This window comes from Hyaena hyaena, unplaced genomic scaffold, assembly GCF_003009895.1.
Source record: "Hyaena hyaena isolate Hyena2069 unplaced genomic scaffold, ASM300989v1 scaffold_214, whole genome shotgun sequence".
In the NCBI taxonomy this organism is placed as follows: Eukaryota; Metazoa; Chordata; class Mammalia; order Carnivora; family Hyaenidae; genus Hyaena; species Hyaena hyaena.
The window spans coordinates 553,469-573,134 of NW_024080842.1; the positions used below are offsets into that span (position 1 = coordinate 553,469).

The window sequence follows — 19,666 nt, forward strand, 5'->3', positions numbered from 1 at the left end:
GCAGCCACTACATTATGAAAGGTTTGAATGTCAAAAGTCTCTGTTACATGAAGCCACATGGCTCCTGTGACCCAGACAGTCAGGTAAAGCACTGAGCTGCAGAGGGTTGGCCATTTAATGCAAGAGTTGAGTTGCTACCCATATTCCACAGGGATTGTGTTATGCAGATTGTTACATGTAAATGTGGTAAGGAAACACCTACTGAGACGTGGCGAGTCTGGTAGTATTATAAGCCATTCACTCTTCATTTGTTGGTTTAGCAAATTCAGACTTGTTAAAAGCAAAATGGGCTTGTATATTTTCCCCTCTGTGCTATTCAGGGTTCATCAGTGAAAGATGAGAGAATCTTGATACTAAATTGGACAGTTTTATTTTTTATTATTATTTTTGAGAGAGTGTGAGCAGAGGAGAGGGGCAGAGGGAGAGAGAGAGAATCCTAAGCAGGTTCCATGCTCAGCACAGAGCCCGACAAGGTACTTTATCTCACAATTGTGAGATCATGACCTGAGGTGAAATCAAGAGTCAGACACTTGACCCACTGAGCCACTCAGGAGCCCCATCTATTGGATAGGTTTTTTTTGTTTTTTTGTTTTTTTTGAAAGAGAGAGAGAACACATGCATGAGTTGGTGGGGTGGGGGAGGGGGGAGGGGGCAGAGAGAGAGGGGGAGAGAGAATCCCAATCAGCCTCCGCATCATTAGTGCAGAGTCTGATGCAGGGCTCAAACCCACACACTATAAGATCATGATCTGAGCCAAAATCAAGAGTCAAGGGCCTAACTAACTTAACAACCCAGGTGCCCCCAACTGGGTAATTTTCTTAATTCCCTGATTCAGGCTCCAGTATTGTCCTCTTGTGCTTTCAGTTTCTTTTAAGGACTGTGTTAAGGTCTCACCCAACTACAAAGCATTGCACATTGTTGCCCTTGCTTTGAGGTTCACCCAGAGCCTTGGAAATCTCTTGGCTCACTCATAGTGTTTGCTTGTGCTCCAGTTGTGGGGCAAGAGAGCCCCCTTGTGGCTGTCCAGGCAGTGGCACCTTCCAACCTCTACAAGCTCCAAACAAGCAAGTTCCAGTTTTTCAGGTTGATAGGGCAATTTTTCTCAAGGAAAGAGCTCCAAAAAGAAGAAAATAATTTTGTCTGAATAGCCACACAACCATCACAACTCTCACAAGCCAATCTCAAGAGAATACTTTTTCACTAGAAGTTCTGACCTGATCAACAGGGTCTTGCTGACAGCTAAATCTATTTTACCGGATTATAGAAGCAGCTTTTATTATTAAAGCTGAGGTTTAATATGGTAAATTATAGGAGGGGAAAAAGGAAATTCCTTTTTGGTGTCTCTTGTAGAAGTCAAGTCTTATTTCATGTTACCCAAATGTGTTATTTATCCTTAGAGTGACAGATATTTTGAAAAACATAATTTGTTCTTCTTACTTGTCTTTCCTGGACTTGTGAGTTATGACCTTGATGAGAACATAGAGTCTATAATTTTATTGTATCTCCAAATGTAATTTAGAATGCACTCCATGAAACTTCATAGCAAACAGAAGCCTGGCTTCCCTTACTAAACGTTTCTTACTGCTCTTTATTATTATAATTGTTTAACACAGTCTAGCTTTGAAAATAAAGAACAAATTTCCTCCTCTTCCACTTCCCTTGGTGAGCCAAGGATTGCTATGTAATCTCCTCGCTATCGCATTTACTTGGCCCTGAAAAAGGATCCCATACCCCAAATCCAATGTTTAAAATGGCAGTGATAATATCTACTCTACAGGGCTGTCAAGAAAATCACAGCTAATGTACAGCGTAAGGGCTAATTTAGGTTTCTCAATGCTTCCCAATTTATGTTTCACTTAGCATTTCTCAACAGGGAGACTCTTGGCTTTTTTAGCAGGGCACTCTTTGTGGTATGGGTCTGTCTGGAGCATGTAATCCTCCTGTCCCAGCATCGTGATAACAGCAGACACCCACATACAATTCCCCAGGATGAAGGTGCCGCCCTCACCTGAGAACCTCTGTATGTGCTGACACATAGTAGGGAGCTTTTTATTGATGGGTCCTGTGCCTTGTGCCATTAAACTGCAAAAGAAGCCCTTCACAGCTCTGTTCTGCTGCGGGAGGACATTCTCACCAAAGACCACAAAGAGAAACCTGACAGCCCAGGAGGGGTCCCAAGTCTCCTGCCACCCGGAACAGTGCCGTCACGGCAAAACTGGATGACTGGTCACCACTATGGAGACTTTAGCTCAAACACAGAGCAACTCTTCCAGACATACACAACCTGAGGAACAAAACCCCAGAACGTTTTCTCAGGCAAGATCCTTCAGCTTGGGCCCTCATAGGGGCTCATCTGTTCCGATTTGTGGCTAGTCCAAACTTGTGGCTAGTGCTCCCTTCAGTCATTTAACAACCACTTATCAACAACCGCTGGGTGCCAGGCTCTAGGCTGACTAAGCACTTTACACATATGATTTCAGTTCATCCCCACTCCAGCTCTCTGAGGTTGATGATATTATCTCCAGTTTACAAATGGAGAAAATCCGATACCAAAAGGTTAATTGACTTGCTTCCAATCACACAGCCTCTGCATAGAAAGGCCACTGTCAGCCTCAGGTCTGCCTGACTGCAAGCCAATGCTCCTCCCCACCACCTCCTCTTGATGCTTCCCCAGTGATTGGGGCAGCCCTGCATGTCGAGCTCAAACACTGGGAGGGACGACAGAATAGCTAAGCAGCATGGTAAGTTCTATGACAGAGGGTGCACAGATAATGTGGGAGCCAAGGGGAACTGGGAGCCCATCTCAGTTTGCAGGAGTCACAGAAGCCTTCCTGAAAGAGACATCACTTGATCAGAGTCTTAAAGGATGACTGGGAATGAGGATGCCTTGAAATGAGGGAAGAGTATTCCAGCCAGATGGACGGGGAAGAGGGAAGGTGTGGCACCTTCAGGGTATTGAGATCAACTTCAAGTGCAGGAATGGAAATGATGAGGTTAGAGACCTCTAAAAATGCCTTCTTGGTTTCTCTGCCAGAGGCAAGTCAGCACAGCAGATCCTGTCCCCCCACCCACCCCGCCCCACAAGTAATCCGGACTGTTTTCTTTCAGCCAGGGACAAGTGGTGGCCTTCAGACCCGCAGATCATATCAGAAGGGCTGTATGCCATCGCCGTCGTGCTGAGCTTCTCACGGATTGCATACATCCTGCCAGCCAACGAAAGTTTTGGGCCCCTGCAGATCTCACTGGGGAGAACCGTGAAAGACATCTTCAAGTTTATGGTCATTTTCATCATGGTATTTGTGGCCTTCATGATTGGAATGTTCAATCTGTACTCCTACTACCGAGGTGCAAAGTACAACCCAGCATTTACAACGTGAGTACCTCAGGGCTCTCTGTGGAGGGTCTCTCTGGGCCCCCTGGGAATCTTTAGGAGTCTCTTCCAGGCAGCCCCTTGTACAGACTCGTGTTTCCTTGGTATTTCTACAAATTAATGGCTACTTTATTCAAGGGCGGTTTAGAGTTCAGTTTCTGGAGTTGAAAGAATCCAGCTTTCAGGGTGTATTAGATCTTCATTTTTGCCACTTACATGCTATGTAGCCCTGGGCATGTTCCTTAACCTCTCTGAGCTTTTGTTTTCTCTTCTTTAAAATGAGGATAAACAAATACCTGCTTAATAGGGCTAGTCTGAAGATGCATTGAAATGATACAGCTGACACACGGGAAATTCTCAATACATGAAAGGAAGTACTATTACTACTGTTATTTTAGTCACCTGTGTTACCTAGAAGACAGAGTCGGGGCAAATGTCGTATGCCATCATGTTACCGGAGAAGGCAGCTGCAAGCCAAATAAAATAAGATTGAAGAAGAAAGGAAAGTGGCGGGGGGGGGGGGGGGGGGGGGGGGGGGGGGGGGGGGAGGAGGGGAGGGAGAGCAGATACAGGGTGCTGACCTGGCCACCATCTATCACAATGTACAACATGGTCATGACACACTCTCTGGGAAGATTATATGGAAATACCACATCTCAGAATAGCCATCAGAATGAGAAATAGCCAGTTTATCAGCCAGAGCCTTCCCATCTGCTGTCTTCCATTAGTCACATTAAAAAAAAAAAAAAAAAGATTCACTCCAGAGGACATCAACTCACCTAACACCTTGAAGACAGCCCTGGGGGAAGCCATATCCACACAGCATGAGAGGTAAGTCGGCAAGTGGGGACAGCTCAGCCGCTCTCTGCACCTGGCCTGGCAAACCAGTGACAGTGCATGGACAGTGAGCAAGTCCAGCGGCATCGTGTGCCTCAGCAATGGCTGGGAAGGCCCAGGCAGGAAGGCAAGAGGCATGTGAGTGAGCAGAGGCAAGGCACGGTCAGGCCAACGGACATTAGGGTCCAGAAGTAGCTGCTGCGCACAGAGCAAGACAGTGCCGCGGCCACCTGCGTAGAGGTGGTGTTGGAACTCACTGAGCCTATGTCCATGCAGACTCAGGGCTCTTCCCCTCTGTGGGACATGCCAGGCAGTCTCCTGGAGGGCCATCAGTAGCACGAGCAGTGGTCTAGTGGAAGACTCAGGCAGACCTGAGTTGACAACCTGACAAGGGCATTGACTGGCTGATGACCATATGCCAAGTCTCTCAACTTAATCATGCCTCTGTGTCCTCACCTGGAAAATGGAACTGACTCTCTGCCTTGCTCATAAATCCTTTTAGGAATACATGAAGTGGTTGTGTAAAGGGCCTGCAGCACAGAAGTATTTCTGGTCTAGGTCTTCCCCTCAGCCCACCCCGGCTCAGGGTTTTCTTCAAGCTCCTACCCAGAAATTCAAGGGAAGGGCAGTCAGATCTCCAGGCACAAGCACAGCAGCTGGGACCAGCAGTGCTAGCACCTCTGGATATGGGTCCCCAAGAATCCCGAGGAGCCCAGAATTTGTTTCCCTGCCAGTAAAAATGGCTGAGCCCAGCCACTGAGGTTGCCTGAGCAATTCCCAGTTTGCAGCCCTTCTCCTGGAGAAATCACCTATCGGGGGAAGACACTTACTGCTGAGAACCCAAACTAAGTACACTGAGCACTGTATCCCTGAGATCAGAATCATGGACTCCGCTGCCCTGCCCACAGAAACCACCTAGAAGGGCAGGACCCTGGTGCTGCTGAACCACAGAAGCCCTTACTCTCTGGGCAAAGTAGTTTGTGTTTACAAAGAGTAGGTGCCTGGCCCAGAGCTGAGAAGTACACCGGAGAAGTGCCCAGCTCTGCCCTCAGCCCACAGCAGCCCACTACCCAGACAGACTACACTTGGCCTTGGGCAAGTGCTTAAATCCCATGGGCCTCGATGTCCCCAGGTCTGAAGTAAGAAGACTAAGACAGGACTATTGTAAGCGACATCAAATGCAACACTTGGTGTAAACAAAGCTCCAATGAATGACAGTGATGATAATGGCAGTGGTGAATCAGGAAAAAGGGAGGCAGGATTCTCTGCAAGCCCAGACCTGGGTGCTGATTTGCTCCACGGGACCCTTTCTGAGCAGCAGCCTAGTTTACAAACTGTTGTTCAAAGGAGACCAAGTATATTATTGAATTGGCTGGACTACCTTATGTCACTCCAATACTCAGTGATTAGCTGCTGTAAGAATGAACTAAGTTTGAATCACGCAAAGGCAAATTTGCTCAAGACCTGCTAGATGTATCCACTCAGCATGGGACGTCGTGCTATTGAACAGTCGAGCTATCCATCGATTAACAATGGCTCTTAAGGCTCTTCAGCCAGGCCCCGGTGTCCATCCTGTGTCCCAGTCTAGCACAACACCTTGTGCACACAGTATGGCTCACGAAATTCTTCATGAACAGGAATGACAGAATGAACAGGGGAAACAAAGCCAGATTCTAGGCAGCAGGGTTATCAGTAGGCTGGGGATCTGACCATGTGAACTTCTCTTCCTTTTCTCATGCCCTGGGTGTTCTGTGCAAGCCCTCTCCCTATTCCTCATGAGGAATCTGTACTACTGGCCCACAGTTGCTCAGAAGGTCAGTGCCAGGACACAGGAAAAAATGAAAAAGGTCACGACTTAAGATCAGGGCTGACTTGGCCACAATTCTCAGCTAGATACACCATCACTCATGTCTAGAAGGCATCACTGGGATCAGAAAAAGTCATGGGAAAAGATGAAAGCAGAAAACAGGGGCAATGTAATTGACTTGTTCCATGTCCTGGGAACCAAAAGGAGACCTTCAATACATGAGAGACCCAACCAGAGAGGATCCAGGCCCTCCAGAATGGGGAAGGGAAGAAAAGGTGTGGTGGAGGCAAGCGTGGCAGAGAAAGGACAGGAAATTTACGGCCTTGGCAGTTCCTTAAATGGAATGTACAGCCCTGAGAGCATGTGACTGAACAGAGAAACAGTCAATAGAGCAGTGAAGTGGAGAGGAAAGAATGGATTTTTATAAATGTCATCTTCTACCTTTTGACTGCTCTCTGGGGAGTGTTCCCCTAAGAGATTTTTGATTAGCAGAAAGCCACGTTAGGATAAATGAGATGTGTGCTTTTGGAGACTCAGAACTGTGTACCAGCTATGCTGGTAATAAAGTCGAATGTGTGCCCATCCCCAGACCACCCTGCCTGGCTCAGTATCCTCCTGCTAGACTTCCCACAGGTGGGGGCTTCTCTCCTGTAGAATTTTGAACTTGTAGGGTAAGATGGGTCCCCTCATCTGTTTCTGCAGAGTCAGAAGAGTCAACCCTCCAGAAAGGAAATCTGGGATGGAGCACACTGTAGATGTCACCCCTCCCTTCTCTGGCCCCCCCAGCCCCACACTTGTCATGTTCAAGGACAGTTGGGGTTCCAAAAGGCTGTTCTGAGTCGACTTTGGAAGTCAGCTGTGAGGAATCAAGAGATAGCTGCCCCATCAGGGCCCTGTTTACCCTAGAGGTGCAGTCCCAGTTTAGATCACAATAGCCAGTCCCACCTGAATCCCCCCAAGTTACAGTACTATCCCAAATGACAGGGCTGGGAACAAAAGGAAAGAGAACAAAGGCTTCCCAACCAACTGCAGACCCTCAACCCTCAGCCTAGTCCTGTCCTAACCCCCCAAGTGTTCCAGTTCTTCCCTTCTTCTGCCCCCCAAATTCCCATTCCCCCCATCTAGTAGACCTCAGCAAGGGGGGTAGAAAGAAATAGACAGACTGAACTACTTCTGTCCAGGTATGAATAAATGCACAGTAGGAATAGTCTTAAGTGAGATCAGTGGTTCTCAAACCACAGAATCATCTGGGGAAATGGCCAAACAGAGGACTTCCCAGGCTCCACCCCCTAGAGAGTCTAATCACAGGAGTTCCAGGGTAGAGCCCAGAAATCTGAATTAACAAGCCACGGGAGGGGGGGGGGGTGTCTGTGAAGGTTGTCCTAGGGCTACATGGTGACAAATGCTGATGCTATCCAACCTCATTACTCAGATGTGGACAAAGAGGCTGCTTTCAGCTATGTGTATTTCAAAAGCAAAGGGCTTGTTAACCTAAGTAAGCATCTCATTTGTAGACTCTCTGTCTCTGCAAATGGGATTGGTTTTTGTTAAGTACAAGTCAGCATCGGTAGCCAGATCTCACAAGGGGCGAGCTCTGGAGTCCAATCCTATGAACACTTCCCAACGTGTCAGCCTCTGTCCACTTCTGAACCGGGTACTCTCGAAGGTCTGGGTTATTTTTCTCAGTCTCTGCTGTGCCAGGGGCTGGCTGAAGGGGGGCAGGGACGTGAGTGCATGGGTCATTGGCTGGTGAGCCGGGCCTGTCTGGGCATGACAGATAGTGCACCTGCTGGCAGCTCATTATCTCCAAGCCGCTTCTATTAGAAATTGCGAATGACCAAAGGGGAGGAAGAGACAGCACTCAGACAAGTTTTATGCTCTCAGAGTACAAAATCAAAGTATTCCAAGACAGGGGTCAGGGAGCAGAGAGAAAGTTGAAAAAGTACCAGAGAGTGCTCTTCTTTAAGAAGGTCTTTAAGAAAAGCTTCTGATTCTGTTAGGAATTTCATTCTTATCAGGAACTTATCTTTATTGTGGAAGTCAGTAGACAAAGAGGATTTTCCTTTTAAGGGGTTTGTTTTGAGATATTCAGCTTCCAGACTGTATGGAAATTGTCGGGTTCCAGCACTTTGGTTACAGTGTTAGACAGAAAAACCAAAAATTCTTGGCTCACTGATGAAATACAGTTAGGCAAGAATGCATACAAAAAGGGTTGGCTTGGGTCATCTGGATGTTTCACTTGGTTAAGTGCCCAACTTCAGTTCAAGTCATGATCTTCTGGTTAGTGAGTTCGAGCCCCATGTCAGGCTCTCGGCTGTCAGCACAGAGCCCACTTCTTTGGATCCTCTGTCTCCCTCCGCCTGTCTCTGCCCCTCCTCTCTCTCCCTCTCTCAAAAATAAACATTAAAAAACAGAAAAGGTAGGCTTCCCTATACTCTGATTGTGACCATAGCAGGACAGGGACACAAAGAAGAACAGAGGCGATGGGGGGTCAAAGAGGTGGCCCAGAGTGGGGAAGTAAGGGCTCTCTGACACAAATCATGACTCACAATGGGCTCCTATCTCCCCTTTGGGCAAACTTGGCCTCCCCGACTTAGTTCTGATTGGACAAAAATGTGGGGCCTGCCTCCCCTCAAAAAATAAGCCAGCCCATCTTTTTTTACCAGGCTGTTGTGGCATCAGCTTCATAGCGCAGCTGGGTTGAGCCTTTTCTAATAAAAAAAAAAAGTCTCTACTAAGGTTATTCTGTCTCTCCAGGACTCATTTTAATGGAAGGAGCTTCAACAGTGCTAAGCAAAATTAGAAGTTTCCATTTTCCATGGCAATTATGGAAAACTTCCACATATTATAAAGGAAGAGATTCATATGCCCACTGGGGGCAGGGACACTGATTCAGCTCTCCCAGCACCACAGGGCCACAGAGTAGCCAGCTCCTCCTTCCAGTGAGCCTGGAGGGGCCCTGGGGCTGGGGGAGAAGTGCCCACACATAGCTCACCGCACCCCAGGACTGCTGTGTCACCCTGGTGCTGAACAATTCATGACACACACATGATCTGCTCCCTCCCTTAATCCTCCCAAGAGTAGACTGACACACACACTCTACTACCAGAAAACTAAGGCTCAGAGAGACACTAGACTTGCCCAAGATCCCAGAGCCAAGAAGATGACCTGAACTTAGACCTACATGACTCCTAGCCTCCACTTTTTGACCTGAAATTCCCAAGAGTGGGATCCCCACTCCCACACCATGGCTCTAAAGTGGAGGGCAAGTCTCTGTAAAAGTTGGGTCACTTTCTTGTGGCACTAAATTCTAAAGAAGATCCTACTGAATTCAGATGTAGCTATTATTGAGAATCTGAGGGCTCTATACACTTCATCTCTAAATATGCAGCCTGTGCCTATGCTGTAAAGTTGGTTTCTTTCCTAAGGACATTCATTTGTTAGACAACCTTTATTTAGCAGCTACTTGAAGCCGGGTTCTATGTTTGCCCTGGGGTCACAGAGATTAATAAGACAGTCCTCCAGGGGCGCCTGGGTGGCTCAGTCAGTTGAGCATCTGCCTCCTGATTTCAGCTCAGGTCATGATCTCACAGTGTGAGCCCCTGCTTTGGGCTCTGCTCTGGTGGTGCACAGCCTTCTTGGGATCTTCTCTCTCCCTCTCTCTCTCTCTGCCTCTCCCCAGCACCCTCTTTCTAAACAAACATCGAGAAAAAAGAAAGAAAGAAAGAAAGAAAGAAAGAAAGAAAGAAAGAAAGAAAGAAAGAAAGAAAGAAAGGAAGAAAGAAAGAAAGGGGGTGCCTGGGTGGCTCAGTCGGTTGAGCATCCGACTTCAGCTCAGGTCATGATCTCGCGGTTTGTGGGTTCGAGCCCCGCATCGGGCTCTGTGCTGACAGCTCAGAGCCTGGAACCTGTTTCAGATTCTGTATCTCCCTCTCCCTCTGATCCTCCCCTGCTCACGCTGTCTCTCTCTCTCTCTCTCTCTCTCTCTCAGAAATAAAGAAAACATTAAAAATTTTTAAAAAAGAAAGAAAGAAAGAAAGAAAGAAAGAAAGAAAGAAAGAAAGAAAGAAAGAAAGGCAATACTCCTATCCCTGAGGAACTCATAAAAAACGTGGGGAATTCAGAAAAAAAAATAGCATCATTATTTCACCACATGATCATCATCAAAGGGTACTTGGGCAGCACAGTGAGGAAGAAGGAATGAATTGTGCCTGGCAGGGCCAGGGAAATCTTCATACAGGGGGGTGGCCCTGAAGGATCTTGGAGGATGACTAGAAGGGCATTCAAAGTAAAGGAGCAGAGAATTTTTGGAGAACTTCCAGTAAGCAAGAGTTTAGGGAAATGAGAGATTATATAAAATAATCCAGGAGCATCCAGATCATGAAGGACTTTATGGGTCCAGAAAGGCAGGGGCACTTGTGTGAAAGGGTGCTTTGGACGGGATAAGTAGGGAAGCCCAAGATCAGGATTTTACCATGAGCAGAGACACGCACAGCCTCTCCCCCCATGGAGCTTGCAGACTGGCTGGGAAGACAGGTCATGGGAATGCGGGCATGTTTACAAACTGAGATGTTCTGAAACGAAGGACCTTAAAAGAAAGGCAGCTCCCTGGTGAGCTGAACTAGGTCTGTTAGGTGGCTGCTGTAGGGCAGGGAGCCACAGGAGAGAAGACAGGACCCTGACCTGAGCAGTGCCAGTGGGGATGGAGAAGAAGGGGGATGGAAAAGGGACACTGGGGAGGCCAGAGGGGAGATGTGGTGACTGACAGAATGTGGGCATTGTGAGGGAAGGAAGTTGTTATGGGATTTTGACAGTTGGAAGGTCCTGGAAGGACCTGGGGGAAACAATCTGGAGGAGCAGATGACGGGGAGAAAGGCAAGATCCCCTGGTGGTTCAGGGGAGAGATGGGGGCTTTCACCTTCCCCAGGACCCATACCTCACAGAGCTGAAGGCAAACACTCAGATCCAGGCAGATGCTATCAGGAGCTTGGGCGAAGTCCATGTCCTAAGGGGTTGGAGGAATTGGAGGGCTTGCGAAGGAGAGCTCTATGCTCAGCACCAGGGGCCAAGCAGAGACTTGCTGAAGGAGCAAAGTAGGCTCTTCAGCTAAACATGCCATATTGGTCTTCGTAAAGAGAATAGCAGAGCCTGAGATTTACCTGGCCCGAGGAAGAGAAAAAAAAAAAAAGGGAGGCGAATGGACCTGCTGCATATTCTACGTTGAATAGATCCTGCAAGGCCCAAGATGTCTAAAAGACAGTGATGGGCCAGAGGGGCCTCCTGACAGCAAAGTGCCATAGACAGGGCCAAGAAGGGTCTGGCCGCGGAGGAGGTCCTGCTGGGATCGCAGAGGCTGGACACCATTGCCCACCCTTGTAAGCCTCGCTGTAACCAAGGGCTGGGTAAGAGAATCCAGGGGAAGCCCACGGTGTGGCATCACCGGACCGCGGCCTGCTGCCGTGCACAGTCTCCGCGCACAGCACGATGAATGTGTCTGTAGGTGGGAACAGGAATGGAACTGGCCAGCTGGGCTTGAGAGGGGCCACATTCTCCCAGGATTCCGGGCCAGTGTTGGAATGTGGGTATCTCTGAAACAGAAGTGTTGTGTCATACTTTATTGTATTCTGAAAGCTGTAATCTCACCTTTCCTCTTTTACATTCAAGCGAGGCTTAAGGGTTTGGGGGAATAAGAGGGCTTACTTGGCCTCTGTCATGTGGAAAAGGGAGTAGGAAGGTTCTGAAACTTGGTGAAGCAGGCAGCAGCGGTCACTGAATGGGCTCAGAGAGGCGAGGCATCTGGAAATGATCACTATGTTTCAAAACAATAGTTTGAGTCTCATGTAAGTTCTCATCCTTGCATAATTCTCCAGTAAGTGATAAAAACATAGATCCTCCCCTGGACCAGTTCAGAAGCATGAGTGCGCCCATTACAGCAGGCATTCTACTGTCATCTAATGTTTATTTATGCCCTCTCTTCATGTTTATTCATGACATGAAATTTTAAAACCCTGGTACCTTTAGGCTTCTGGAACAGGCTGAGAGCCCACAAATTCATGAGGGAAAGAAAGGCTTAAGGGTAGACACAGGATGTTCTCTCTACGAAGTCGTCTTCACAGCACATTTCCAGGTGCTGCCTCACATCCTTACATCCATTCTCAGACTGACCACTGCCACGTTAGTGGGGAAGAAGCCCTACCTTTTTATTCACTAACATTCAATTCTAGGGTTACAATAATAATGATCAAGTTGCCCTTCCCCAAAATGACAGAGTGACAGACAGGAAACGGCTGTCCAGGGTTAGCTCTAGAGATATGATCAGAAGCGCTATTCCTTGGGTGGGTTTGAAGCAAGCCAGCTAAGACCGAGTCACCTTGTGCCTCGGTTTCCCAGCATTCAATCATTTATTGACAGAAAATGTTTACCGAGTCCCTCCTATGAGGCGGGCACTGTGTGGGCACCCATGACAGAGCAGTGTGAAAATCAACAGCCCCTGCTGTTTCCTGAATGGTGAAGGGTGGGGGGGGGGGAGGGACAAGAGGCAAAAAAAAATTTTTTTTTAAACTAAACAAAGAGATAAAGAAGATCATTATAGAGTAAGTGCTGAGGTATAGGAAAGAAATAAAAACACTGAGCTAAAGCGGAAACTAGGGAGGCCTCCTTCAGCAAGGGTGTCAGACAGGTCCTATCTGAGCTCCTGATAATCCAGTTTGTGGCCTGATGCCTGAGGAAACTGAGGGACGGCCACTCGGAGAGAAGGGGGAAGGGCCTTCCAGGCTGAGGGAACAGTCTGGCTGCAGACCGAGAACCACAGGGAGTCAAACTGTGAGGGGCCTTGAGGCATCCTAAGCGTCTGAATGGATCATTAGCCTAGGGAAAACCACTAAAGAAGAGGAGCAGGCTCTGATTGCTATTTTCAAAGGATTCTGCTGACAGTTGATTGTAGGCTGTGCGAGACAGCCTGGTGCTGGAGTCTACTGCAGGAAAGGAAGGAAGAAAAAACACTTAATAATAAGATCAGTAACATTCATCGCATATTTGTTACCTGCCGGACAGGAGTTTATGCACTTCACAAAGCGCTGAATTAACTCATTTAATCCTGGCCAGAGCCCTGTGAAGGAGAGACTCTACTTTTCCCATTTTACAGCTAGAAAAACAGAGGCCCGGAAAGACTATTATTTGGCCAGAAGCTCACATTCAAAGCCAGGTTTGCGTGGCTTGGAAACTGCTTCTGACTATTTCCCCACAGCCCTATCCTGACCCTGGGGTCAGTGCACCACCTTCCATACTAGGGTCTGGAGCTCCAAGGCTGAAGAAGACACAGCTCTGCCCCCAAGGAGCAACCAGGTTCCCAGCAGGAGTAAGTCTGGGCTGCACAGGGTTTGTGCACCCCCGTTCCTCGGGACTGAGTTTAGAGCCAGCCTCTTCTACTTCTAGACAGTCTAAATGAAATTCCTCATTTATGACCCGGGATAAACCAAGAGGTAATTCAGGGGACATAAGTTTGCAGGGCATGAGGGGCAAGGTTCATTGTTCCTCGGGTATCTGCCTCTCTGTGCTGACCTTGGAGCCTGGCTGAGCAGCCCTGGGTCTCCACAACTGGGCATTAGAGAAACCCAGTGCCGGTGCAGGGTCTCTATATACTCTGAGCTCCGTCATCCAGCCTCCCAGCCTGGATGGCGGGTAGGCAATCAGCTCTACCTCAGCAGATCTCGAGCACAGGACCCACCCGCTCTTGTCTTCCGAACTTGAGAAGCAGCCCTTTGGGAGCTAGCCTCCTGCTTAATTGTAGCCTGCTATGCGCAGCTTTGGGTAGATAACCCAACCGAACTGTTTGCGGGGCTGGGGGGCTGGGCAGAGTGCCACCACCAGCGGGGAGGGCATGATGACATTCTGAAGCAGCAGCAATTTTCCTAACAATCTCCCCAAACCCTCGCCTTGTTGATCAGTTTGTTCTTTGAGACCCATACACAACCGCCTCTTCAGGCACTGTGTTATTAAAGCCCCATTAATCAGGCGAGACAGACCTGGGAGCGAACTGATTACCATGCCCCTGCCTTCTGCCTGACAAATCAGCCCCAACCTCCCCCGACACACACCCCCGCACAGCGGGAGCAGGGGTGAATCACAGCCTATTCAACATCACTCACAGGAGCTTTTCCTCTGTTCCTTCATTAGGAGCACTTCTTAGGCTAGGGTGGCCTATTGACTCAACTTTTTAGTCCCTTCCAATACAAGCCAAGAGTAGAATGTCACAAGACAGCCTGGGCTGGAGAAGTCAGAAAGAGAATCTGCATGAAATCGAGGGTTTGTGATGATCTTTGCAGGTAGGAAGGAAGTTGGGCTTGTTTGGCGAGGTCAAGGAGCGCCTGAATTAGTAGCTGCATCCAGCTCTGTGTGGCGACACTAGAGGGTCTGATGGGGCCGTGTGTGATGCTAGGTAAGGTCAGGCCAGCAGAGCACACCTGCCTTCTACAGCCTGGCAGCACTGTGTCCCCCTGCTGGGGTTGCTTTAGACTGGGACCCCCATAAGAACAGAAGCAAGGGCTGGGGTACACTGCCTGGCACATAGAGGTCAGTGGGATATTTGGCAAATAAATGAACAAAAATAACAGCTACTATCTTTTGGACTTTCATTATGTACTCCATTATGTACTCCACATATGAACAACATAAGGACGTTCAGTGAATCTTCACAGCAACTAAACAATAAAGCACCTCTCTGCCCTTTCATAGATAAGCAGAGACTCAGAGAGGTTTTGTAACATGCCTAGACTCACACAGCCAGTACACGATGGAGGGAGCTGGGGTTTGAACCTAGGCACGCACCTCTGTTCTTATTACTCCTCTATGTCTGTGAAGCTTCTTGTGAGTGACACAGTTGAAGGAGACTGTGACAAACTCGGTAGGTAGGCAGAGGGGTTTGGAAGAGGATGTGGAGCCAGTGACCGCTATCCCCGGGGATAAGGAACCTCATGTTCAGCCTTGAGATCAGCCAGTTGACAGGAGGGGCTTTTGGTGAGACAAGTGGCTTCATGGTGATTATCAGCTAAGCCGGTTCCAAGACACTGTCTTCCTGAAAGACAGCCCCCAACCTCCACAGTAACTGGCTTGCTGCCCCATGCCCTGGGTCCCCCAACTCCCGAAAATTTAGACTAATAATTAATACATGAGATACATGTATTAATACAGAGAGGATCATAACCTCATGAAACTTTTTATTTTATTTTATTTTTTTATTTATTTCTAGGAGAGAGAGAGACAGCGTGAGCAGGGAAGGGTCAGAGTGAGAGGGAGATACAGACTCTGAAAGTGGCTCCAGGCTCGAGCTGGCAGTCAGCACAGAGCCCGACGCGGGGCTCGAACCCACGAACCGCGAGATCATGACCTAAGCGAAAGTCGGACGCTTAACCGACTAAGCCACCCAGGCGCCCCCATAACCTCATGAAACTTTGAGGCCAGCTCCCATGCCCAAGCTCTTGACACTTGTAATGTACTACTGGCTCCTTTCCAAGGCCAGCTTTCTGAGAATGTATTATGGTAGGTTTCCAAGGTCAAAGTAATACAGCCCTTTCCCACTCAGGGCAATGAGGACATGTTTCATTTGTTTCCTGCCATATATGAAACCAGAAGATGCTGCTAGCAAGCATTTCAGATAAACTGTGAAGCTCTAGTCACCATAAAAACCATCAAGTTTTCATAGACATTTCTTTTCCCCCTTTTTCCTCCTACTAGGATGTCTGTCATTTGCATATTGATTTATAAGTTCTCTTTATATAAGAAAGACATCCAGGGTCTGTTGTGTGTATTGCAGATACAATTTCTTCTCTCACTTAGTCTTTTGCCTTCCCTTGTTAGTTATTAGGTCTTTGTTGTATACAAGTTTTATGTGGTCAAATCTCTCCATCTGTCCCTATCTTCTGAAATGTCTCCCAGCCCAAGATTACATAAATAACAGTATATCATTCTTATTTTTTATTTTTTCATTGTTTAACATTGACCTCTTCAATTCTATTTAGAATTTACTTATATGGCTTGAGCTCTGGGTAAAATACTGTACTGATTACCATTTAGCATGGCTAACTGTGTATAACTCAGCCCCTAAGTTCCCCTCTGCGAAACAGCAACAGCAAAATTAATCCATTCAGTTAATCCAGTTCATGCCAAGATGGGTAAGTATAAATGAAAGACCCAACAGATACCAAGGGTAAATCTCATCATCTTGGATGATTCAAGCTGATGGACCCAGCTTTTCTTAAAAGGGAGTCTTTGCTATGACAACACATTTTGCCCCCTAATCGGTGGACACAGAACTACGGACACTCCCTGAAGAGTTTATGAGAGATTGTTAAAAATGCATACTTTGGCTAAGACCCCCTCCTGCCCAATCAGGGGCATATTTTATTGCTCTGGAGGGGGTCACTGCCACTCTGGGGTCAGAGCCAAATTCAGATCCAGAGGCTAATCTTTAAAATATAGAAATGATACAGGTATAAAGACTGTCTGGGCCAGATAACCAAAAGGATCAGCATTCCAGGGGGGACAGCGGTGGAATCTGGTGGAGGAGGAGCTGTGCCATGAATTGAATTTAGGGATCTGTAAATATTCTCTTACTAGAACACATGCTGCTTAGTAGGCTAGCTCTGCCTCCTTCAGATTATTCTATTACATAGAATGCCTAAGTGAAGGCATCAAGGATAAATCAGAGCTAAGTGGCAAAATTCATAGCAAGAAACAAATGAGAAAAAAAAAAATACATGCTGAATCTAGGCCATTTTCCCTAATCAGAATTCAGAAGACTTTCCCTGAATGTTCTATAATTGCTTGCTTCATTTGTGTCAGCCAAAGTTTGTGGGGTTTTCCAAGGTAAGCAAGGGAAGATGAATTTCTGTAAAGCTCCTCTCAGTTGCATATGTTATCTGTTTCTTAGGACGTTCACGGTAAGTGCACAAATCCTGGACCAGCGCCTGCCTGCCCAGTCCCTTGCTCAGAGAGCGTGCCCTCTGGTTTTCTGCTGATTGGATTAGGAAGGGAACAATTGTCAGAGAGATCACATGCTGCTGTCTCCTTGTCTCCTTCCAGTTTGGGATTTGGGACCCAACCTGGGGTTCTCTGCCACTGTTTCCCTCCATTAAGGAGACAGCCAAAAGCTTTCTTCTTAATGGAAGGCAAGAGCTGCTGAGAATCATGGCCACACATTGAGTGGCATGTTTTTCACACAAAATGGATGCTTCCATCTCCAGGAAGAATAGCGTCTTTCTCATAATAGCATTAGGAGCTGGGGCTCTAAAATAATGGCTAGATCCCCAGCCATTACTTCCAAACCCCTAACTAAATTCCTTCCTATTAAAAGTAAAATGAATTCAATATTCCAGCCTCACAGTTTCCTAAGAAGTCAGAAACAAATAATGACAACAAAAACCCACTTCAATTTTCAGTTTTCAGACTCGGGGATGCATCGGGAATGAGTCAAACAGCTGGCTAGACATGCACATACACATACGCCCACACGTACTCACACACAGGAGAACTGAAAATTCATGCAAGTCAGAGCTGGATTTTTAGCCCAAGTGACAAATACTAGTATTTTTATACATCTTGTCGAATAAATACCAGTCCTTAAGAAATGCTGGTATTTTTTTTTTTTTTGAAGATCTAGCTAATCCTGGCCACTTGTGGGTGAGTGTTGAAAATCTGAAATGTTAAAGAGAAAAAAGAAAGTACTTTCACATCATGTACCCCAAAACTGGATGCACACCCAAAGAACTACATATAGCCCTTCAGATGTTATCAGATCACGGGTGTGTTTGAAGCCACCCAACTAAAACCCAGCTTTCTGACTGGATTCTACGTTGTAAGCCTCACATGGGGACCTAGACACAAAGTATAGACAGTGAAACATGATTGGATCTTGCTGTAAAAGCTAGGGTATTCTGATAACTCCATCATCTCTAAAGAGAGAGCAGTGTCCTAAAAGCCAGATCTTCCCTGCACTGCCCTCAAAGCACATGCAGTGTCGACCCTGAGTGAGCTGCAGGGTGAGGCTTGGACAGTTGCCTGGTAAATGTGAATGAGAGGGAGGGAGGCAAACCATGAGAGACTCTTGAATGACAAGAACAAATTGAGGACTGATGGGGGGAGGGGGGGAAGGGGGGTGATGCGCATGGAGGAGGGCACTTGCGGGGATGAGCACTGGGTGTTATATGAAAACCAACTTGACAATACACTATTAAAAAAAAAATGTGAACAATACAGAGACACCAAACTCCTGATACTCGTAATTCGACTCTGGTTGAGAGGATGTGAGGTATGTGGCTGGCCTCACTATCCAGAGCCAGGGGGTGAGAGAGTGTAGTAGTTGGAAGTACATGCTTTTGCAAACCTCAGATGGGCCTGGGTCTGCACCCCACTTTCCAGTAGGCCACCGGTGAGAAAGGGTAAGACTCTGAGCGTCCATGCCTCCATATGTAAATGGAGGTAGTAAGAGGGTCATGAGGCCATAGTGAGCTGCTCTGTGACCAGTGCCGGGAACCAGTGATGCTGACTCTAACAGTGGACACCATCCTTTCCCCCCATGCATGTGGGGCTGGCAGGTCTGAGAAGAGACACTCAAGAGATGATTTTAGGAAGAGTGTGCTTTCTGGCGCTGGTAACGTACAAGAACAAACATGTGCCTTGGCGTTGAATTTTAAATGTTTAATTAATTGCAAGATAAAAAGAGTACCATATCTCGGAGTCCCCATAGATGGACTGAATGGAAAAGAAAGCACCTGCCGTTGATAATATTTTTGTCAAAGTCTTCTTAGAAATCTGAATATGCCATTATTTCAGAAGACAGGCATGACTGGCCAGCCCAGCCCCACTCCAGGATAACCACCAAAGCCTGCCGAACGGGAACGTTCGTGGGAAGAGTGTTAGCAGATGAAGAACTGGCTGAAGGGACTGTCTTTCTTTACAGGGTTGAAGAAAGTTTTAAAACCTTATTCTGGTCCATCTTTGGCTTGTCTGAAGTGATCTCGGTGGTGCTGAAATACGACCACAAATTCATCGAGAACATTGGCTACGTTCTTTACGGCGTTTATAACGTCACCATGGTGGTCGTGCTGCTCAATATGCTAATAGCCATGATCAACAACTCGTATCAGGAAATTGAGGTAAGACCAGCTAATTGAAATTGTTCTCTCCCCCTTGGTTTAATTATATGGCTGGTTTCCACATCGAGTGTGATGACATTAGGAGCCCGTGAGTTATTACAGGTGAAACCAGAACAGCAAACAAGAAGTATTCTTCCCATAAAAGCTCCAAGGAGCACTTTTGGTCAAGCCGCCACATGGCAGGGTGGCCGACACACATAAAACGGCCTGACAAGGGCAGGCAGAATCAGGGTCTTGAAGTTTCCCTCGTTCACGTGTACCCTCAGGACAAGCATGCAGGAGGCTGGAATGACTGTATCTTTTAGCCAACATTCCCTCTGCCTCTCACATATTTTTTTTTAATGTCTTTATTTTGAGAGAGAGACAGAGAGCAAGTGGGGAAGGGGCAGACAGAGAGGGGGACACAGACTCCAAAGCAGGCTCCAGGCTCTGAGCAGTCAGCACAGAGCCCGACGCGAGGCTCAAACCCACGGAGTGTGAGATCATGATCTGAGCCAAAGT

At 47.3% G+C, this 19,666-nt stretch overlaps 1 protein-coding gene across 1 annotated transcript in view; it reads left to right on the plus strand.

The window, feature by feature from the left end:
• TRPC7 (transient receptor potential cation channel subfamily C member 7) overlaps positions 1 to 19,666 on the plus strand; it is a 157,922-nt gene that overhangs the window by 121,917 nt on the left and 16,339 nt on the right. The window contains exons 9-10 of the mRNA XM_039242302.1: positions 3,109 to 3,373; positions 18,970 to 19,165. Coding sequence (XP_039098233.1) covers positions 3,109 to 3,373; positions 18,970 to 19,165 — 461 coding nt within the window. The remainder of the gene's footprint in view (positions 1 to 3,108; positions 3,374 to 18,969; positions 19,166 to 19,666) is intronic.